General features: G+C 36.0%; 1 protein-coding gene across 4 annotated transcripts in view; it reads left to right on the top strand.

Annotated features, from left to right (window-relative positions):
• LOC116840625 (putative aminopeptidase W07G4.4) overlaps positions 1-19,229 on the top strand; it is a 51,590-nt gene that overhangs the window by 20,583 nt on the left and 11,778 nt on the right. For 3 of the 4 annotated variants that reach the window (XM_032807558.1, XM_032807557.1, XM_032807556.1), the window contains exon 4: positions 10,788-10,896. In XM_032807558.1, the coding sequence (XP_032663449.1) occupies positions 10,788-10,896 (109 nt within the window). Of the gene's footprint in view, positions 1-1,947; positions 2,104-10,787; positions 10,897-19,229 lie in introns of those variants that run through there. The other variant, XM_032807559.1, reaches the window with a different exon arrangement.

Below are 19,229 nucleotides of genomic sequence, written 5' to 3'. Positions count from 1 at the left end.
ACACACACACACACACACACACACACACACACACACACACACACACACACACACACACTAACAAACCAACGTTACCACCCGCGATTCGCCGTCGCATATATCTCTCGCATCATTTATCTTTCTTTTTCCCTCTGTTTGTCACCAAGACGGATAGAACACGAAGTAATTGCCGATTGATATGCTAATTGCTCGATGCAAGAAAATCAAAGATGCGTGCACTGTACACATGAAACGCGAATGTATGAATGTCGCGCGGCATTTCGCGACGCGATAGCCAGTCAGCGTGCAGCATTTCTATAAGAGCTATACTTTGTCGCGTGACAGGCATTCACACGATATCGTGCATCTTTTTCACTTGCGTGAACTCGTGTGAAATGTTTCATTGTGAATTTGTCAATGAAACTTCTCACGAGTTCACATTAGGGAGAAAGATACATGATCGATGCCCAAGTAGAACAGAAAATCACGATAGGGAAATGATTGAATCGTGATTGAAAAGTGAATTTTTTAGTTATTTTCTCGTCTTATTTTGACATCATCCTGACATCGTTGTGATTTTTTATTCTGCCTGGGTGCTCTGTGTGCCAAAGCTATCAATCATTTCGCTGATATCTTGCCATCAATACATCGATAGTTACTAAAAGTTTTCAGCCGGCCGTGTCAGTATCTAGCTATGCGTTTTTCATGACTGATGCGTTCAAAAAAGTATTTTGTTGCTATAGAATTTTAAATACCACACTTATAAATTTATCGCTGTTTTTTGTATCCGCTAGAAAATTATCTGTAAATTGCCTATGAATGTAGAATTTACAGAAATATTCTGACAGTATCTACAAGTAAATTAAGCAGATATGAATATTTGTTTGTCTCTTGTCACTAATCTTCTTTGTTTACCACACAATCACTTTCATAAAAAGTGTTATTAGATAAATAACTTGAAAGACTTGTTTGCTAAATCTCACAAATAGTTCAGATATAAATTTCCACTCTATCATCTATATATTGCACGGACAAAAAAATTTACTTAAATTAAGCAAATTTTCGGTAAAATATAGACAAAATATGAAATTTTCGGTAAAATATAGACAAAATATGAAAATATGTTCAACCGAAATTCTGTTCAAATTAACGAGATTTTTAGTTAACTTGAATAATATTCTTGAATAATATTCAAATAACATCAATCAAAATTTCCTAGTTCATATGTTACCAGAAGTTTATTAATCCACTCAAACTTCTTTAGTCCCTATGTGCAATGTTGTAATGTATCTAGATACATTTATTTAATTACAGTAGATAAATGTATCTAATTACAATACCTAGATACTTTTTGTGTATCTTTATCTGTACCAGTTAGATTTTTCATTTCAGTAACTATATCTGTAACTAATTTCATTTTATCTTGTATCTGCATCTAAAGTGTTAAACTTAGATACAGATACAAAGTAAAATGAAATTAGTTACAGATACAGTTACTGAAATAAAAAATCTAACTAGTTACAGATAAAGATACACAAAAAGTATCTAGATATTGTAATTAGATATATATATTTACTGTAATTAGATAAATATATCTACTGTAATTAATAAATGTATCTAGATTACATTACAACACTGCCCATATGTTTAAATACAAAACATATACAACATCGTAATGTTTGCTAGTCATTTATCCACCTTAACTAATTTCCCCAGATAATTTGTATTATGATAACAAGACTACGATATTGAGTGTGATTAAAAGTGGTAATGGTGTTTTCTGGATTATTCAACGATAATAAAGAACTCGCAGCTAAAAACGAATGTCCCAAAATATCTAATAGTTACCAATCTCTCTATCAAATGGCAAAGCACTCGCGATAATCTAGTTCCTCTGAGAACACGACACGCTGATTGGTCGCTGCGGCGTCGCCACCTGTCGCGCGACAAGCGTCCCGCGTTCCGTGTGTGCGATCCTTTTGCATCGAGCAACCGCCATGGATACATCGATCAACATCGCTCCGCGCGTTCTACGCGACTTTTGCTCGTCGAATGTGAGTCTCGTGCGAAAATGAGTGTCGGGAGTGTCGAAAAGAGTGCGATCGTCAGGACGTGCGATCACAGGTACGTTATTAGATAGCAATCTGCTCATTTTCCGATGCGTAGAATCGCGACGTGTTGACGAGTTGCCGTCTATCACTCTCATTATTATCTTCGACTGGCTTAAATAATAACAGAATTACACAATCGTCGGATTTATTAATCGGAAATTAGAAATTTAATAATGATTAGAGGGAAAGGGGAAGGTGAATAGAGAGATATACATATACGCGGCGCCGAATCGCGCGCGGTAGAGTCGTTCTGTTAACAAGAAAGAGAAGGAGATAAAGCGTGTCCTTGTTGAACCGCGACACTGTTTTATGTTTTGACGCGCTCTTTCGGCGTCCGTCATGCATTGCGCGGGCATCTTCGATCCTTTTACGTCGAGCAACCATCATGGATACATCGATCGATATTGTTCCACATTCTACGCAACTTTTGTCCGTCGAAAGTGAGTCTCGTGCGGAAATACTTGTCGATAATAGCGATGTACGATCGTCGGAACGTATCACAGGTGTGTTATTAGAGAATAATCTGCTCATTTTCCGTACATACACAAGCGGTGCTTGTCGCGTCGTGTCGAGTCGCCGTCTATCACTCTTATCATTATCTTCAACTCATTTAATTAGTAATTGAATCAGACGATCGTCGGATTCATTAGTCGGGAATTAGAAAGACGATGATAATCGGAGCGAAAGACGACGCCAGAGGTAATCGCGACGCCGAATCTCGGCAAGTAGCATCGGTCTATTAGCAAGAGAGAGAGAGAGAGAGAGAGAGAGAGAGAGAGAGAGAGAGAGAGAGAGAGAGAGATGGGGAGGTGTACCTCACAGAGCGCGTCCTTGTCAGAACGTTGCAGCACCGTTCACCATTTTGGCGCGCATTTTCGACGTACGTTATTAATTGCACGGCTATGTTTGATTTGGATTTTTTTTGCAACGAGCAAGCGTGGATATATTAATCGACATCTCCGTGCGTCTTTTATACGTCAAAAGTGAATCTCATGTATAAAATCTCATGTATCGTCGAAAAGAGCGATGTATCGTCAGGAAATATCGCAAATACGTTGTTTGAATAATCTCCTCGCGCATTTCTCGTACGGTATACAACCGGTGCATGTCGCGACGTGTCGCGTGTTTTGTGTTTGTTATTACTATCGGTGTACTCAAGTAGTAACAGAATTGGTCGATCATCGGGTTGGAACTGAGAAATACGGCAGTAGTCAGAGTGATGGATGACATTGAGGAAAGTATCATCTTCAATCTATCGATAATACACTGAGAGAAAAAATGTTTCGAAAATAAAAAGTATTTATTCGCTGGGTACTAATAACATATTTAATTACTAAAATCCAAATTCTTTTGTTTAAATAGAACAAACAATTGCTTTCGTGAAAAGCAACCATTTTAGGAAAATGTCCACTTTTTCATTTAAAAAAGAATGTAGTCTCTAAAAATATGTGTATTAATGCGAACAAATACACTATTAGTATCTACCGAAGAAATCTTTTATCTTTTGGATATTTCTTCTTTTACAAGTAAACCTATCCAAAAGGTACACTTTCTTTCTAATTTAACACAAATGTAGAAGTACAAAAAATGTTTAGGTCATATTTTTTCATTTTGGCCCACTTTGAGTTTCACCGGCAGTTTATAGCTTTTTAATGTTCTCACTCCTATCATAAACAAGTACAATAAAAATGCATAAGAAATAAAATTGAATACAAGATACAATTAAATAATTTTAACAAAATCGACATAGCTGAGACACAAACTATTCTAAATTTCTTTAGCCAAGGTTTCAACCGAAATATTTCAAATCTGTGCTAAATTAATCAAAAATGGTTCGAATCTCGACCAAACCGAGAAGTTATTTGTATAAATTTTTTTTCAACTTTTTACATGTTTTGTTTAAACATTTATTATTATTATAAATAATTTTATATATTTGACTTTATATTTATAATCAGCAAACCAAAAATATCTATATCTTGTATTCAATTTTATTTCTTATGCATTTTTGTTGCACTTGTTGATAATAGGAGTGAGAACATTAAAAAGCTATAAACTGCCCGTAAAACTCAAAGTAAGCCAAAATGAAAAAATATGTCCTAAATATCTTTTGTACTTTTATACTTGTAGCAAATTAGAAAGAAATCGGAGTGTAAATTTTGAGTAAATTTACTTATCAGTGCGAGGTGTCAACGGGACTGAATGTACAATTATGAATATGACTTTAAGTCTATCGTTTCTCTATCGATCAGTACACGATTAAGATTCAAAATGGACAAGGTTCTTCAAATTTCTCCTATCTGACGCTTGTTCGTAACTACCATTGTGAGCCGACAATTAGCCTTAATTCGGCGTTTTATATGCTGTTGGCGGGTTAAATCACGGTCGCCGCAACCGCCGCAGATAAGTCCCGATTATCTGCCGCTTCAAGAACGGACGCGAGAACGACTACGCCGTCGTCATCGCCGCCGGACAAAGGAAACGCGGCGGCGTTATAACAGTATGACGCTGTTAAAGCGACGGAGCGCCACTTACCCGCGAATATCGCTGCGAAAACTTATAGCCTCGAACCCGCTTTCACAACCCCACATTCTTCTGCTACTCCTTTACCTTTACCTCCTACACCTCGCGCCGGTCCGTCATACCCGCGCTCGTTGATATTTACCCGATCGTACTACGAAAAATATTTTTATTCCGTTCGACTTTTTTTTCTGGTGCGTGGCCGCAACGCATCGATCACTAGCTGCAGCGCCACGATATCGTCAATATTTGCGCTGCCTCTAATAAACATTGTCCGGCCCGACCGGGGGAGACTTCATGAAATTTAACCGTAATCGTATCCGCGGCTGGACAACAGCGGAGAGAGATACCGATTTGCCTTTTCACTGTCAGCGTGTAATTGGACTTAGCAAGCGTGTCCGCTAGGTCGAATTACAACCGTGTTTCCGTGTCGAATGCGATTTGCATACGTTCGCGAAAAAACGCGCGCACGTTTTGACCGAATTCTCTATGTGTCTCTCTCTCTCATTCATTCTCCTACTCAACTGGTAGTCTACTTGGATTGTGACCTTCCTTTTGGCATCGTCTTGCCAGATACCCTTCCACACAATTTACCTTAATTACCGGCTCTTATTGCATTGTTACTAACTTCATTGCATCGACATGCTCAATTAAAGATGCGTTATCCGTGTAGTTTCTGAAAGTCACTAAAAATTAGAAATATCCTATTTTTATTATTATTTGATTGAAAAACTTATATATGTACTCTATACTATATTTATTGTTAGTTATATTTTATAATTTGTTTTATGTTATTTCTGACTTCAAAATTTTGATCTCTAAACTACCATGAAACTTTGCATACATTAAATATTTTTATAACAGTACAATTAAAATACTTCCAAACAGTAGGATGATATTAAATAACGTATTATTAATGTTAGAGACGTCATTAAAACGCCATTTGACGTTTTAATGACGCATCATGTTGGCTGAGTTTGCACTTCAAAGTGGAATAATTCTTTATCCCGACTCTAAATCAATGTCAAATTGTTTATGATTACTTCTTGATGCAATACGGATTGATCTCTAATTTCTATCAAAATTTTTTCATTATTTTTGAAATATGGACAGCACACTCTTAATTCAATTTATTGAATACGTCTGTTGTAATACATATTTTTAAACTTGATTAATTATTCAAATCTGTAATTCCCTTTATCTCAATTCTATTTCAATTTCCATTTTATTTTTATTTCATACATGCTATAACGATTTCAGCCTTTGACAAATATCATAATAATTTATTTTATTTTTACTTTCTCATTGCTGCATTTAATATATTAGATATTTTCCAAAAATATCTAATAAATAGCGCTCTCTCTCTCTTACTTTAATTCTCACCGAAAAGAGATCAGTACGCCGACGTAATTAATCAACGGACCCTCGATCGCATATCACAATCCTGAATCTCGCGTCTTTCAGCACCCGCATATTAACGCACTAAGAATCGACCTATCATGCTGGTGACCTTATAAGCTCACAACGAGGGTAATGAGTCTACAAAATACATAGGCATGTGCACGTTTTATCTATTCGAATAGTCGCATAGATAGAAAACGTGCGACAACGCGCGAACGGAATTTCGCGCGAGCCGCGCGCTCGTCGTCTCGCGAAATCCAATAAAAAAATTAAATTCTCGTTCGTTTAACGGGACCATTCTGTTGTTGTTGTTGTTGTTGTTGTACAATTCTCCTTGTTTTTATTTTTATTTTTTTTCGTGTTTTTGAACGTACAATATACGATGGTAACGAAGATCGTTGCGGGAAACGCTTCTTTCTCTAAACGAGAAAAAAAGTAGAAAGAGAAAAGAGATCGGAGATCGCGCGTAATAACGCGTTGCGATGTTGGAAGTGTTTCACTCCTTAATGATGAAAAATGTCTCGCGGGGTTCAGAATTAGTGGCGAATGTTCTGCACGGCGTCAGCGGCGCCCGATAAACGAGATAAGCGTCGCGCCCGCTGCTCCGCCTCGCATCGGAAATATATGCGATGATTAATAAATGCGCGCGAAGCACACAAACGGCGCGAATACGATAAAACGGAATCGAAATACAACAAAAATGCAAAGAATCTAACAAAGAATAAGCAAACAAGCGCTCAGAGTCTACGTTTCTCGAGAGAACGTTTCTCTTGTTTTCAGAAGAACACGCGGTTGTGTTCTCGAGGATTTTTATCGTTTACTGACATAAAAGAGAACAGTTAATTTCAAAAAATTATATTGTCATTTTCGACACCAACTACATTGAGAAAAAAATATTTGAAAATTTATTTGTGGAATATAAAAAAGACAATGAGGACCGATTTTCGTTTGTGTAACATAAATTATATCGTAATATTTTTATCCGTTTAAACTCGTGGGAAAATGTTCAAAATTCACGCGCCTTAAAGGGATCAGAATAAACCACTTTTAATAGCAATTTGTTTAATGGTAATGTTAATGGTAATGGTAATGATAATTGTTTTAATTATTTAATTACTTGTATTATAATTTGGTTTTATAACTTTTTCTTTAACTGAAAACTAAGAAAATATTTTAAGATAAAACACTTCAGAAATATTAAATTTAACATAGCGAATATGAACAAATTAAAAAAATATACTCAATTACTTATTCAAAGAATCTTAAGTCTCATCAGATATGCATACATCTGCATACATTGGATGCAGTTTTAAGAATACTAAAATGTCTGATGACTTCCGCTCATTCTAGAAGTTGTAATCTCTAGAAAAGAAAAAACTTATAAGGAAACTTAATATTTCTGAAGTCTTTCATTTTGAAATGTTCCCTTAATTGTCACTGGAAAAAGTTATGAAACTAAATTATAATATAAATAATTAAATAATTAATAGTAATAGTTAACTGTCACTAATTGAATTAAAAGTGACATTTTGATTTCTTTACTGCAAGTTATAATTTTATTCCTTCGAATTTAGATGTATGAAAAGCATCGTATTCAGCGACCCAAAAAACATAAAATGTATAGATGTCACACTTTTTAAGTCAGAATTGGCCTATTTTATCCATTATCCATTATTTACAGAGAAAAATTTTATATCTCCAAAATAAAAATTAAAAAATTTTTTTCTCAGTTTATATTTTCTTGTCTTTCTAACAAAAAAGTAGTAGTAATATGCACTGAAAGAAAGAAATACCTAAAAAATAATAAATACTTATTCGATGGACACTATAATAACATATTTATTTTTATTTATGTATTTATACTAGTATACATATTTTTATATCGAGAAAAGTTTCTCTCAATTGAGAAAATATATATTTTTCTAAAAAATCGTCCACCTGACAATATGCTCGTTATTATACGATCGTAGTTGCAAGTAACAAACGTTTCTCTCTCAAATGTTCGCAACTTGTCCATGTGCAAGTTCATAGCCGGCAAAATTGCCATCGGTCCCTTCGTTCCACATCCGCGCAATAACGCGGCACTCCCGTAATCCTTCCAGAATCGCAGAATAATAACGGGATACGAGCGATTCTATGCGACATTAATACGAAACTCAAATCAGGCGGTCCGTGATAGAATCCAAAACCAGAATGGACAATTCGAGAACCGCAGAGACCTAAGCGTGCACAAGGCGACGTAGTTCCTAAGATTTCTAAGCGCGTGGTATCGCGCACGCACGTACACACGCATGCAAGTGTTGAAACACGATAGCGATTCTACTTCGAGGATAGATTCGAGGATAGACCGATCGATGGCTTCGTGATTTTCGCGAGAATAGAAGAGGCCGCGCGATTACGTCTGTGTTACGCAAGACAGCACGAAAATTGGACAGCGCGAAAGGTTCACGAGAATAGCCCGATTCGTGTCTCGATAAAAGCCGCAGCTTTCTTTCTCCGGGCGTCTGTTCCTTTTCTCTCTCTCTCTCTGTTTCTCTCCCTCACATTCTCGTCTTCATTTTCTCTCCTATTTGTCGAACTGAAATATATAAGCTTTTTCTTAGAGACCTTTTCTCCCATCTATAGAATAGCTTACAAGTAAACCTACTCAAAAATTACACTCCGATTTCTTTCTAATTTGCTACAAGTATAAAAGTACAAAAGATATTTAGGACATATTTTTTCATTTTGGCTTACTTTGAGTTTCACGGGCAGTTTATAGCTTTTTAATGTTCTCACTCCTATTATCAAGTGCAACAAAAATGCATAAGAAATAAAATTGAATACAAGATAGGCATTTTTGGTTTGCTGATTATTAATATAAAGCGAAATGTGTTAAATTATTTGTATAAATAATAAAATGTTTAAACGAAACATATAAAAAGTTGAAAAAAATTAATTATACAAATAATTTCTCAGTTTGGCCGAGATTCGAACCATTTTTAACTAATTTAACACAGATTTGAAATATTTCGGTTAAATCTCTGCTAAAGATTCTGCTAAATATGTATTTTTGTTGTACTCGTTGATGATAGGAGTGAGAAAATTAAAAAACTATAAACTGTTCGTGAAACTCAAAATGGGCCAAAATAAAAAAATATGATCTAAATATTTTTTGTACTTCCACATTTGTGAAATTAGAAAGAAATCGGAGTGTATCTTTTGGATAAGTTTACTTGTTAGTAGTTGAGATACGTATCATGGAACTTGGATAAATTTAAGACTATTTCATCTGCAACTCTGTTGTCTAAAAGAGTATCTAAACGCACTTAAAAGCTCTATTAAATTGATGCAAAAGATTCGTTACTTTACTGTGAAATTCTCATAGAACGTTTGAATATCAAAAAGAAAATAGGAAGTTCTCGTTAGATGTCTAAAAATGCTCGAGTCGATGTTGTCCATTTTATTCGTAAAAACTATTCCTTCGAGATTGGACAGTTTTGTTTTCTATTTTATTTGATTACAATTACCACGAACTGTTTGCATCAATTTAATACTATCTAAATGTCTTTACACTGCAACATTTCTAATTTTTTATTAATGACTTTTCTCTTCTTATGTATTTGAGAAAAATCTCCCCAAAACGCGTAATAAATCTATCTACATAGAGAGGATATAGCTTTCTTTATACGATCGAGAGTCTACACTATCAGTTTTTTCTTAATTTTACTATGTTTCTTGTAGTGCAAGAACAAACTGTCTTTAAAGTCTTTTTTGCTAAGAAGTGTAGTAAATTTCGCTAGAAACATATTGAGTTTTTGATAACACATTTAAAGTCCTAAAATATAAATAGCACATACACTGTGAAAACGTACACTTTAAGAAAATATATTTTCTTATTTGAAAATTATTTTACATTGGCACAAATAAATATATTATTTGCATGCACACCGACAAAATGTTTACTATTCCTTAGATATTTTTGCTCTCAGTTATTTGTGTTATTTACATTTTATGAACTGAAGTGTTTATTTTTTTATGAAAAATAAGAGGAAAATAAATTACTGCAGGATGTCGATCTATTCCTCTGTTGCAAAGCTGTATAGTATTTTTATTATAAAATTCTCTCCATGTATCAATCAATCAATCTATCTATCGATATCTTTTTCTATCTCTTTTTGCAATGTCCGTTCTGCCGGGATGTGTAGTACCCGGCGTCGGCTTTCTCGCTACCGATACTATTTCGCTCTCGCGATATTCGTCAACGATCGCCCACCATCGACGTCGTCCACGATACGTTCGCACCATAATTACGGTCGAATTCCCGCCGAGTTGGCCCTCGAGCGGCCTGTATGCGCGCCGGTAAATGCTTTTCCTACGTCCAAATCCCGTCTCTAGGGTCCGCCTTGATCCTTTGCCGGATTCTTAGATTGGCAGCCTTCCTTTCGTCTATCAGTCTGTCAGCAGGAGAGCCGACCACTTGATCCTCCCTGTTAACATCTCTCCTTTTAACGAACGATAGGGCGTCGAGATCTTCCGACAAATAGGAGAAAATATTGCTTCGCGCATCGTACGACGTTTAGCTCATATCATCTGTGCGGTTGAATCATAGGCGCGCACGTTTGAATCACATACACACACACATGGACACGTGTCGCTTCCAGCTGAGCCGGAATACCATCTCACTTGAGAAGATCTCGTTTCCGCGGGATCCGCGATCGGATATTATCATGATATGTCCGAATAACGAACCCCGTCGCTTTTGTGACTGATCTCACGATCTTTCATGTTCATCAGGGCGTTACAAGCTGGTGTGAGACGGCCGCTTCTGGTGCTGCTGCCCGATGAACGTTTCGAGAACGTCGAGATGGTCACGCTCCTCGGCTGCTTGGAGGCCCTCTACGTGGTAAGTTCGCCGTAAAGCAAATTATTCGTCATAACACTAACGCGTTAAAATAATATTATGACAAGTGGTTCTCTCGTGCACGTCGCACGTTTTGAGATTATTCCTCGCGGAGAAACGATCTCTGACTGAAAACAACGTAGAACGAAATTAAGGATAAATTAAGGATAAATTGATGACGCTTATTGATGTGATACTGGGCAGATGTACGTCTAATAAAAACAGCGATATTGACACAGGTGGCTCTCGACGTTTAACCTCACCGTTCGTCCCTTTCGATCAAACACCGAAAGATTTAACGCGAGTCAGGCTGACTGCCGCGTTGATTTCCATAGATCGTACAAACGTCCAACTGATAACACTAGTCTACAAAAAGACTTTTATTGCATGGATCAAATCATACGATTTATGTAACATTTTTACGCTGAATTACAATCCGGAAAGCCACTATAGCAGAGTAACAATTTTGTGAAATATAACTACAATTCTTATTATTGTTATTATCATTATCATCATTCAGTTTCACACATAAATTAGTAGAAAAAAAACTAAAAAAATTTGAAAAATATTTTAAATTAAAAGATTCAAAAAAATAAATACACAAATGCATTTATTTCATACGAATTTTTAATGTGTTACTGATAATAGATTTCGAAATTTATGTAAATATTAATAGACATCTTGTTCTATATTTTGACTTTTTTTATTAACATATATAATTTTACATAATTTTTGCCAAAAATAAATAAATTTATATTCTTTAATTTTTTATTCGGATTAAACTTAAACTGATTGATTCTTGAATTTTTGAAATATGACAAATTATCTGTTAACCAGCGTAATTGAATTTTACTAAAGATGCGCTCATGGATATAATTCGTGTGTATCTTTTCTCAGCCCGTTTTATCTCTTTATTGGACGTACCAATGTTGTAGCGAATGCAATTAATGATACTAGACATATAATCTGATAAAGCGCAGAGTAACATAGCGACAACCATCCTGGTGGGTCAGCGTGTTAATTTTCCGTGGCAATCGGCGGGAATTAAATTCGAAAAAGAGATCGGGCCTTGAAAAGACCGACGAAAGGCCGGCGAAGCCGCGGGGAATCGATGAGAGCGCGAGTGCTACTCGATCGTGGCAATATATCCGGTTAAGGCATTTCGCAGATAGTTGGTACAGTTGTGGTTACACGAGAGCCGTTTAAACCAATCAAACAGATACAACACAGCTTTGTGCGCACCTACGCCGGCAGAATAGGAAGCCCGTAGTTGTATTTGGAAGGAATTCAGCTCGATGTTTCAGCCGAGTTTGGTGCGCTGCGGTCTGATTGGCTCCCTCGTCGCGAGTTGCTCGCCGTACTAACCCTCGCAGTAAATCCTAGTCTACCTTGTCCCGAAACTAAATTGCCGCCGCGATCTTAATCCATAACTAATGACGTGACGTGGCGCCATCGCTCTCTCGCGCGTTACGATTCCACCAAATCCTCGATATTTTATATATCCGGAAACGCAAATTAATTCCATCTCTTCGCATCTCGCCGCCCGAACATCCCAATGAGACTTCGTCCGCGAAAGCCGACATGGTCGGCCACCTAATTACTCCGAGACCTTCGCCTGAGTATTCATTATTTAACGATTACGAGAAGCCGCCGGGATACGTGGGTAATTTGCAAGCACGCGTACACCAATGGGGATTACCCCGAGCGTGCGTGTCCGTAGCGCGTCGTAGCCCGCGCATCGAGCACGCTTTCATTACGATCTCCGCTGTTACATCTACGACTGATCGGGCAAAAGTCATGGACGTAGAAATATCTGGACGGGACATATTTGAGAGTGGAGTTGAAGCTTAAGGAAAATAGGGAACGGATATGATCAATCAAGATGGCAGCGACGTACAGCGGATTGTCTCCATTCTAATTTATTTTATTTCGTTCAGCAGTTTTTCCATTTTTGCAACCTTTCGCGTAACAATCGGGCGTATTGTAAAGGAAAAAATGGAACATTATTGCAAACACTCTTTTTGTTCACAGAATACGTAATGTATCTAATGAAGGCATTATTTGTTTTAGGAACAAATAATGCCTCCATTAAATTTACGCACGACGCAAGTATCTATCTGAATCTAATATATATCGTGTGATATATATAGAATGTCACAGATTCGTCTCCGCAATATTCGTAAAACGAGTTGAGATTAACACAAAAGTCCTATATATATCGTTTTGCGATATTGTCAATAAATTTCGAGATATTAATTAAAGAAACTCAGTGAATAATCACGCAGTAAATGATAAAGCTAAAAATTTTCGCTCGAAAAATAGAATGACTCACTTGAGTCACTCGAATTCAAGTAATTTTGCATTCATATAAAGTGAGTTTTCCACTCTAAATCATCGAGCGAATATTTTCAGAAACTTTTTCAGACGCGATTTCCGGTTAAAAAAGATTAGTTTTGTAAAAAAATTAAATATATCTTTTTAGTGAAGAATTTCAAGACAAACAACTTTTATCGCAAACAATTTTCTGCTTACTTCTAGTCAAAACCCCACTGTTATCAAAGAAGTTTTAACTTTCTTTTTGCGTCTATTGTGCTTGGACTATATTAATAATATGGCTATTTTGACTCCCCGTATTCCTCCAAAACTATCCCTATACTCAACTTAAAATTTTTCTGAGATTAATGTCCCATCATATAGCATTGTTTAACACATAATTCGATTCGAATTTCAAGAACCACAAAATGGACGAAGAAAACCTGTGTTTTTTGGGTTACTCTTTCGAGAGTGATGATAGCATGATCGTGAGAACCACGCTATCCGGTGAAGAAGACCGCGGACACTCCAGGATTCCGTCGTTCTCACACGTTTGCGCTCGTGGCGTCTTGAATGAACGATTGCTGGCTAGCTGGCGAAGGGCGAAGGGGACGTGCGGGCGGCCGGGCGGCGAAGTGCACGCGGTCAACAATGACCATCGAGCAACACCTGCCACCGGCAGTCGCCGGCCGCGGGCTGCGCTTGATGGATAAGTGTGCGCGTGGCGTGTCTTACGCCGGGCCGCGCCGTGTGTGTTGGGTCAGGATATCGGGTTAGGTTGCGCAACTCGATTGCAAGCCCCATTGTTCATTAACCTCAGCGCCGCGCCGCGGTTAATTACGGTCGGACGATAGTATCCGCGTTATTATGCGAACTTCGAAGTCGGAAGTTATCCGGCACCACGGCTATACGCGCACGGGGAAATCGATTCGCGGCTGTTCCTACACAGCGGGTTCGGCTTCTACGCGATGAAGGGCGCGAGTTGTGCGCGATTGAACCGTACACCAACTGACAATACCGTCGACGAGGCGGTGTTGTTAACCTGGTGCCGTTGACGTGGGTCTCACAGACCCAAATTTGAAATTGGCACCATTACAAAACTATAAGTAGCATCGGGTGTGCATGTTATTTAATTTACTTAAGGGTGACGAATTATTTAAATTACTGAAGCGGAGAATCTATACTCCTCTCCTTCTCCCCCCTCCCTCCCTCCCTATTCAACGCGTCAACTCACAGATGCAAGTGAGCTTTAAGATATCATGCTTTGAAGTTGTCTCGAGTCTTATAGATCCGATGTCAACGGCGTCGGGTTAGAGACTGTCAGTCATGGATGAATTTTTTTTACCACCAAAAAAGCCTGGCGAGTAGTTCAATTAATTAATTTAGGGAAAAACATTAATCGCAAAGATAGACTTTCGTAATTGTTACGACGTAAGACAATCGAATGATGAAAGTTTTTCAATACTTTTAATTACATTTACGAAGCAAATATACCGCGCGTATTCAATGAATTAATAAATTCGCATAAGAGAATAATGTAAAATTTCTTTTATATTTGCGCAGAAACAACTTTATTAAAAATTTCACTCAAATTTTTATATTGTATTTTGCGTAACATATTATTTCCAGCAAATCTGATCATTCTTTTTCCGTATTTTTCTCGTATTTATATTTCAACTATCTATATGTGATAAACAGGAATGTCATATGAATCACTCACCTTGCATATCTAAATCACAGTAAAGTTTCCATTATTATCGTCTTACTTTTGTCTTGTTTTGAATTGTAACTTTGTCACAATTCAAGATAAAACTGACGTTTTGCATTACAAATCCAAATTAAGCTTTCCCATTGGATTTTATCATAAATTAATGTATCGTTATCGTTATATTGTCGTTGCGCAAATATAATATTTAATAAAACTACGTGATTACATAACAATAACTGTATTGTTATTAAAAGTTATAGAATAGGCCGCCTGGGTCGCTGTTCTATATATATACATATATATATATATATATATATATATATATATATATCTGTGTAACTGACAATTATCGACTTGCTACAATAACAACATCTGTTCACGAAATAGTAACGTTGTAATACTACGTACCAGTAATAATGATAAAAAATTAACGCTTATCGCTTATAAATGGCAATGTCGTTATTTTTAACAAGACGTCTTGTACGTGACGATAACATATTTTTAAAAGACAATTCTATAAGGTTGTATAAATTAGTCAAGCAAAAGTTGCAAAAGAGGTTAGTTTGTTTCAAATATTCGCGTAATTTTTTTGGATGTAATTTAATGTATTTAATTTCTTCTAAATTCTTTTTTTATTCTAAAAAGTTAATTTTTTACAAAAATATTATATTTTTCTTAGTTTATTGTCTAAAGTGATTTGTTATTGTGACAGACACTAACAATAGACGTATCGTCAGTTGTCAGGAGGCATGTACAGAATAGCGACCCTGATGTCGATACCGCGGCTTTACACAGCTATCACCCGTGAATAAATCGACGTAGCGACGTGAAATAAAAAACAATCTCTTTGGCACTCGTTCCCGCACGCATCTATGTCGCTGTTTCATTGCCCATTTCAAAGAGATCACTGCCGTGATCGATTAAAGCACTGCAAACACGCTCACGTCAGCAACATCCAATCTCTTTCACTCGCGATTACATTGTTCAGATTCTCTTTTCTTTGTCTTGTCTATCGTAATAATGACGAGATTAATATTGTTACTGTGGATCGAAGTAAAGGAATAATCATCGTAGTTATTTGCAAAATGGTAAAGGTCCTTCTTGTTCGGTTTCATAGGCTTTACCTTCACACGCTCAAGTATCTAAATTCAAGCACCGTATATGTAATCGCGAATAACTTAATCGATTGAGAAAATTAATTATTAATCAAACTTTAATTTGTTTGATTATGCATTATAATAAACTAATTAATAACTGATTAATCAGTTATCAGTCAAATATCAATCATCAATTATCAGTCCACATTAGTTTATAATCAGTTATTAATCGATATCCATATAAATCTGCAATGAAGTATGTGAGATATTTTTGTGAAACTCTCTGCATTTCTGCCGTTATCACGTGTGTCAACTTGAAAAATTTACACAAAATTTGTCAATAGAAAATTGTTAAACGGCGGAATTTATACGTTAAATCTTATAAAGCTGACTAGTGTCTTTTACTGACTTTACTTTTACGTCATCGGTAACGACATTCATCGAGTTAGTTTGTTTACCAGATGATCTTGTGAACTATCCGCCTCCGTTCTGTAAAAATATACGTTTTTTCATCGCAGCGTCTTTGCAGAAAAGAATCGTCTCGTGTTTTGATAAGGGTAAGCTAAATTAAAAAATTCTGCCGTAACGATCTGTAGCAAGTAACTTTTAATTAATATTATACGACGTACCTCCCGTGTGTGCTCTCAAAACCGCGCTGTTATTTCAAGATAAAGCTATCCTTTGCCAGAATAATGGCTACGGGAGCAATTCATATGAAGTAAGAATATCTCATTCATGTGCACGACGTGCACGGCGCAGAGTACAATAGCTTAAAGAAACAGCGGCTGGTGGCACATACAATCGGTATAAATTCGCGAGAGCTCGGAAACAAATTACTCCTTTGTCGAGTCGTAATTTCCAATGACTCGTGAACGTTAACACAGCGTTCATCAGAGAACGGAGACACGGCTGTCAGAATAAGAGCGGGTATCTGAAACGACACTCGTCTCTTCTTGAAGATCAAAGACGAAAGGACGGTAACTTTAAGCCGATAAAGTAAGAATAGTTGGTAAAGAAGAGAGAACCTTGCCTGTGGTCAGTGTTTGGATTACACGCTAGACGGGAGAAGCGATTGCTCTCTTCCTCTCTTTCTCGGATTTAAGATTACGGAGAAGTTGAGTCTCTCGGAGCTGAGCTACTTCGGAGTCAAAGAGAAGAGAAAGAGAACTTTATTACGGGTGTATAATGATAATACGTGCGCAAAAGATTGATCGAATTAACATGACAAGGACATGACACAACTGAACGTGGATAGGTTGAAGAAAACAGAATCTTTGATTACGAAGCGAATTTGTTTAATAAGAACCACCAATTCTGTTTTCTAAAACGCATTTGTTTAGATAGATAACTGTATATAAATTTGGCACTAAATTCATTAACAAATTTTTTATGACTAATTCATATTCTATGACTAATTTTATGACTAATTATATGACATTCATATTTGTATCAATTGACTGTCCTTTCATTTCATACGTGTTATTTATATTTTAAGAATTGTGGAATGTGTTATTAAAAATTTTGCTATGTTTCTAATGAAATTTGCTATGTTTCTAATGAAATTTGCTATGTTTTTAGCAAAATGTATCATATTTTTGAGCACTTATCATATTGCTGTCTTACTGACAATCTCTATACATTCCTGTACGCTCAGAGAAAAAGATATAATGATAGCAACTCCTATATAGATGACTTTTGTACATAGAATTAATGTGTATATAGTTTAATAAGCTATTTTATAATTATTGCAACTAAAAATCTTTAGTTTTATTTTTTTTTTCTATCTTTCTCTGAGTGTGCACTACTAAAAACATAGTAGAATTAGAAATAATTTATATATGAAAAAAAACAATAATGTCCTCTCCGTGTACGAAAAAAATAATTTACTCAAAATAATATTACCATACAGAAATATAAAAAGATGAGCGTTACTTTTAGCTAATTTGTTGCTACATAAAAATATAATATATTTTTAACATAACAGAAAATTTTTTACATTATTATATGATGTAAATTTTTAACGAGTAATTTAATTATTGTATTTGCTTCATGAATGTAATAAAGAAAATTGTAAATTATCGAATGCTTCACGTCATAATAGTTCTGAAAATCTATTCGGGTAATTGTGTGTGGCACTGTCACATTAATTAATTCAAGCAATCTTTTTTTTCTGTATGTGATTATAAGTTTAATAACTCGAGCGCAATTGGCCTTTTTCTCTTCTTTTACACATAAAAATGTTATTCACTGTGGCACGCTTTTCAATTTCCACAATTCTATAATTACGCGAAATCCGAGCTACGCTATTATACGCATTCGCGTACGATACGTTACAATATGTATATCGCGCTGGTAAAAAATATATAACCGATTGTACGCGCGTGCTATTCATACGTTCTCTAAAATTGGACTAATTTAATTTATTGGTAATTCGATATAACACAGCCGTTCGACTTTCGGCCGGAAAACCGCAGGCGCTTTCACAGCGCTATTTAAAAATGAAAGCCCCGCGCGATGTTTGTTGCACGGCACGGCTTACAAAAATAACACTCGCATTATCGACTCACTGAATCGATCAAACTACAGCATGCTCACAAAGAGGCATACAGGCTATTCCGATACAACCGATATTTAATTTCACGCCCACACAGTTACGATTTGCCAATCTTACGGCGCGAAATTCCTCCCATTGATATCCTAACCTCCCATTGATATTGTCTCGTTTTACTCGCAACATTACAGCTTAAAAATTTTATTCATCAGGATGTGTTTTTTCATGGCGCCCAAAGGACGCATCAGAAATGGTACTCATAAATTCACTGTTTATCGAACAAAACTATATGTTTTTGTATATTTGTTTCACTATTAGAATGATAAATATTAATTCAAAATTAATTTTATGGTACTATTTTGTCATATCTCACTCGGCACAATACTACTCAAAACATAAAGCAACAGTTTCCTGGCCTACAATTGATCACTACACAAAAACAGTGTAATGAATACTATTCTGTTCGTTTCCTAATATGCAATATAACAGTATAACAGTATGTTATACCAGTATGTTATAACAGTATGTTATAACAGTATGTTTTATAACAGTATGTTTTTTAGTATTATTACTTTTTACGAAATTTTTTTACGCTGGAATAATATACGAGGGTGGTCTGAAAAGTTTCCGACCTAACAAAGATACAAGTCATTTTTTCTGAAAATTG

Source organism: Odontomachus brunneus, unplaced genomic scaffold, assembly GCF_010583005.1.
Source record: "Odontomachus brunneus isolate Ranch 3 - 2012 unplaced genomic scaffold, Obru_v1 Obru_scaffold_010, whole genome shotgun sequence".
Lineage (NCBI taxonomy): Eukaryota > Metazoa > Arthropoda > Insecta > Hymenoptera > Formicidae > Odontomachus > Odontomachus brunneus.
The sequence above is the reverse complement of the archived record's forward strand: the minus strand, read 5'-3'. Positions and strand labels throughout refer to the sequence as shown.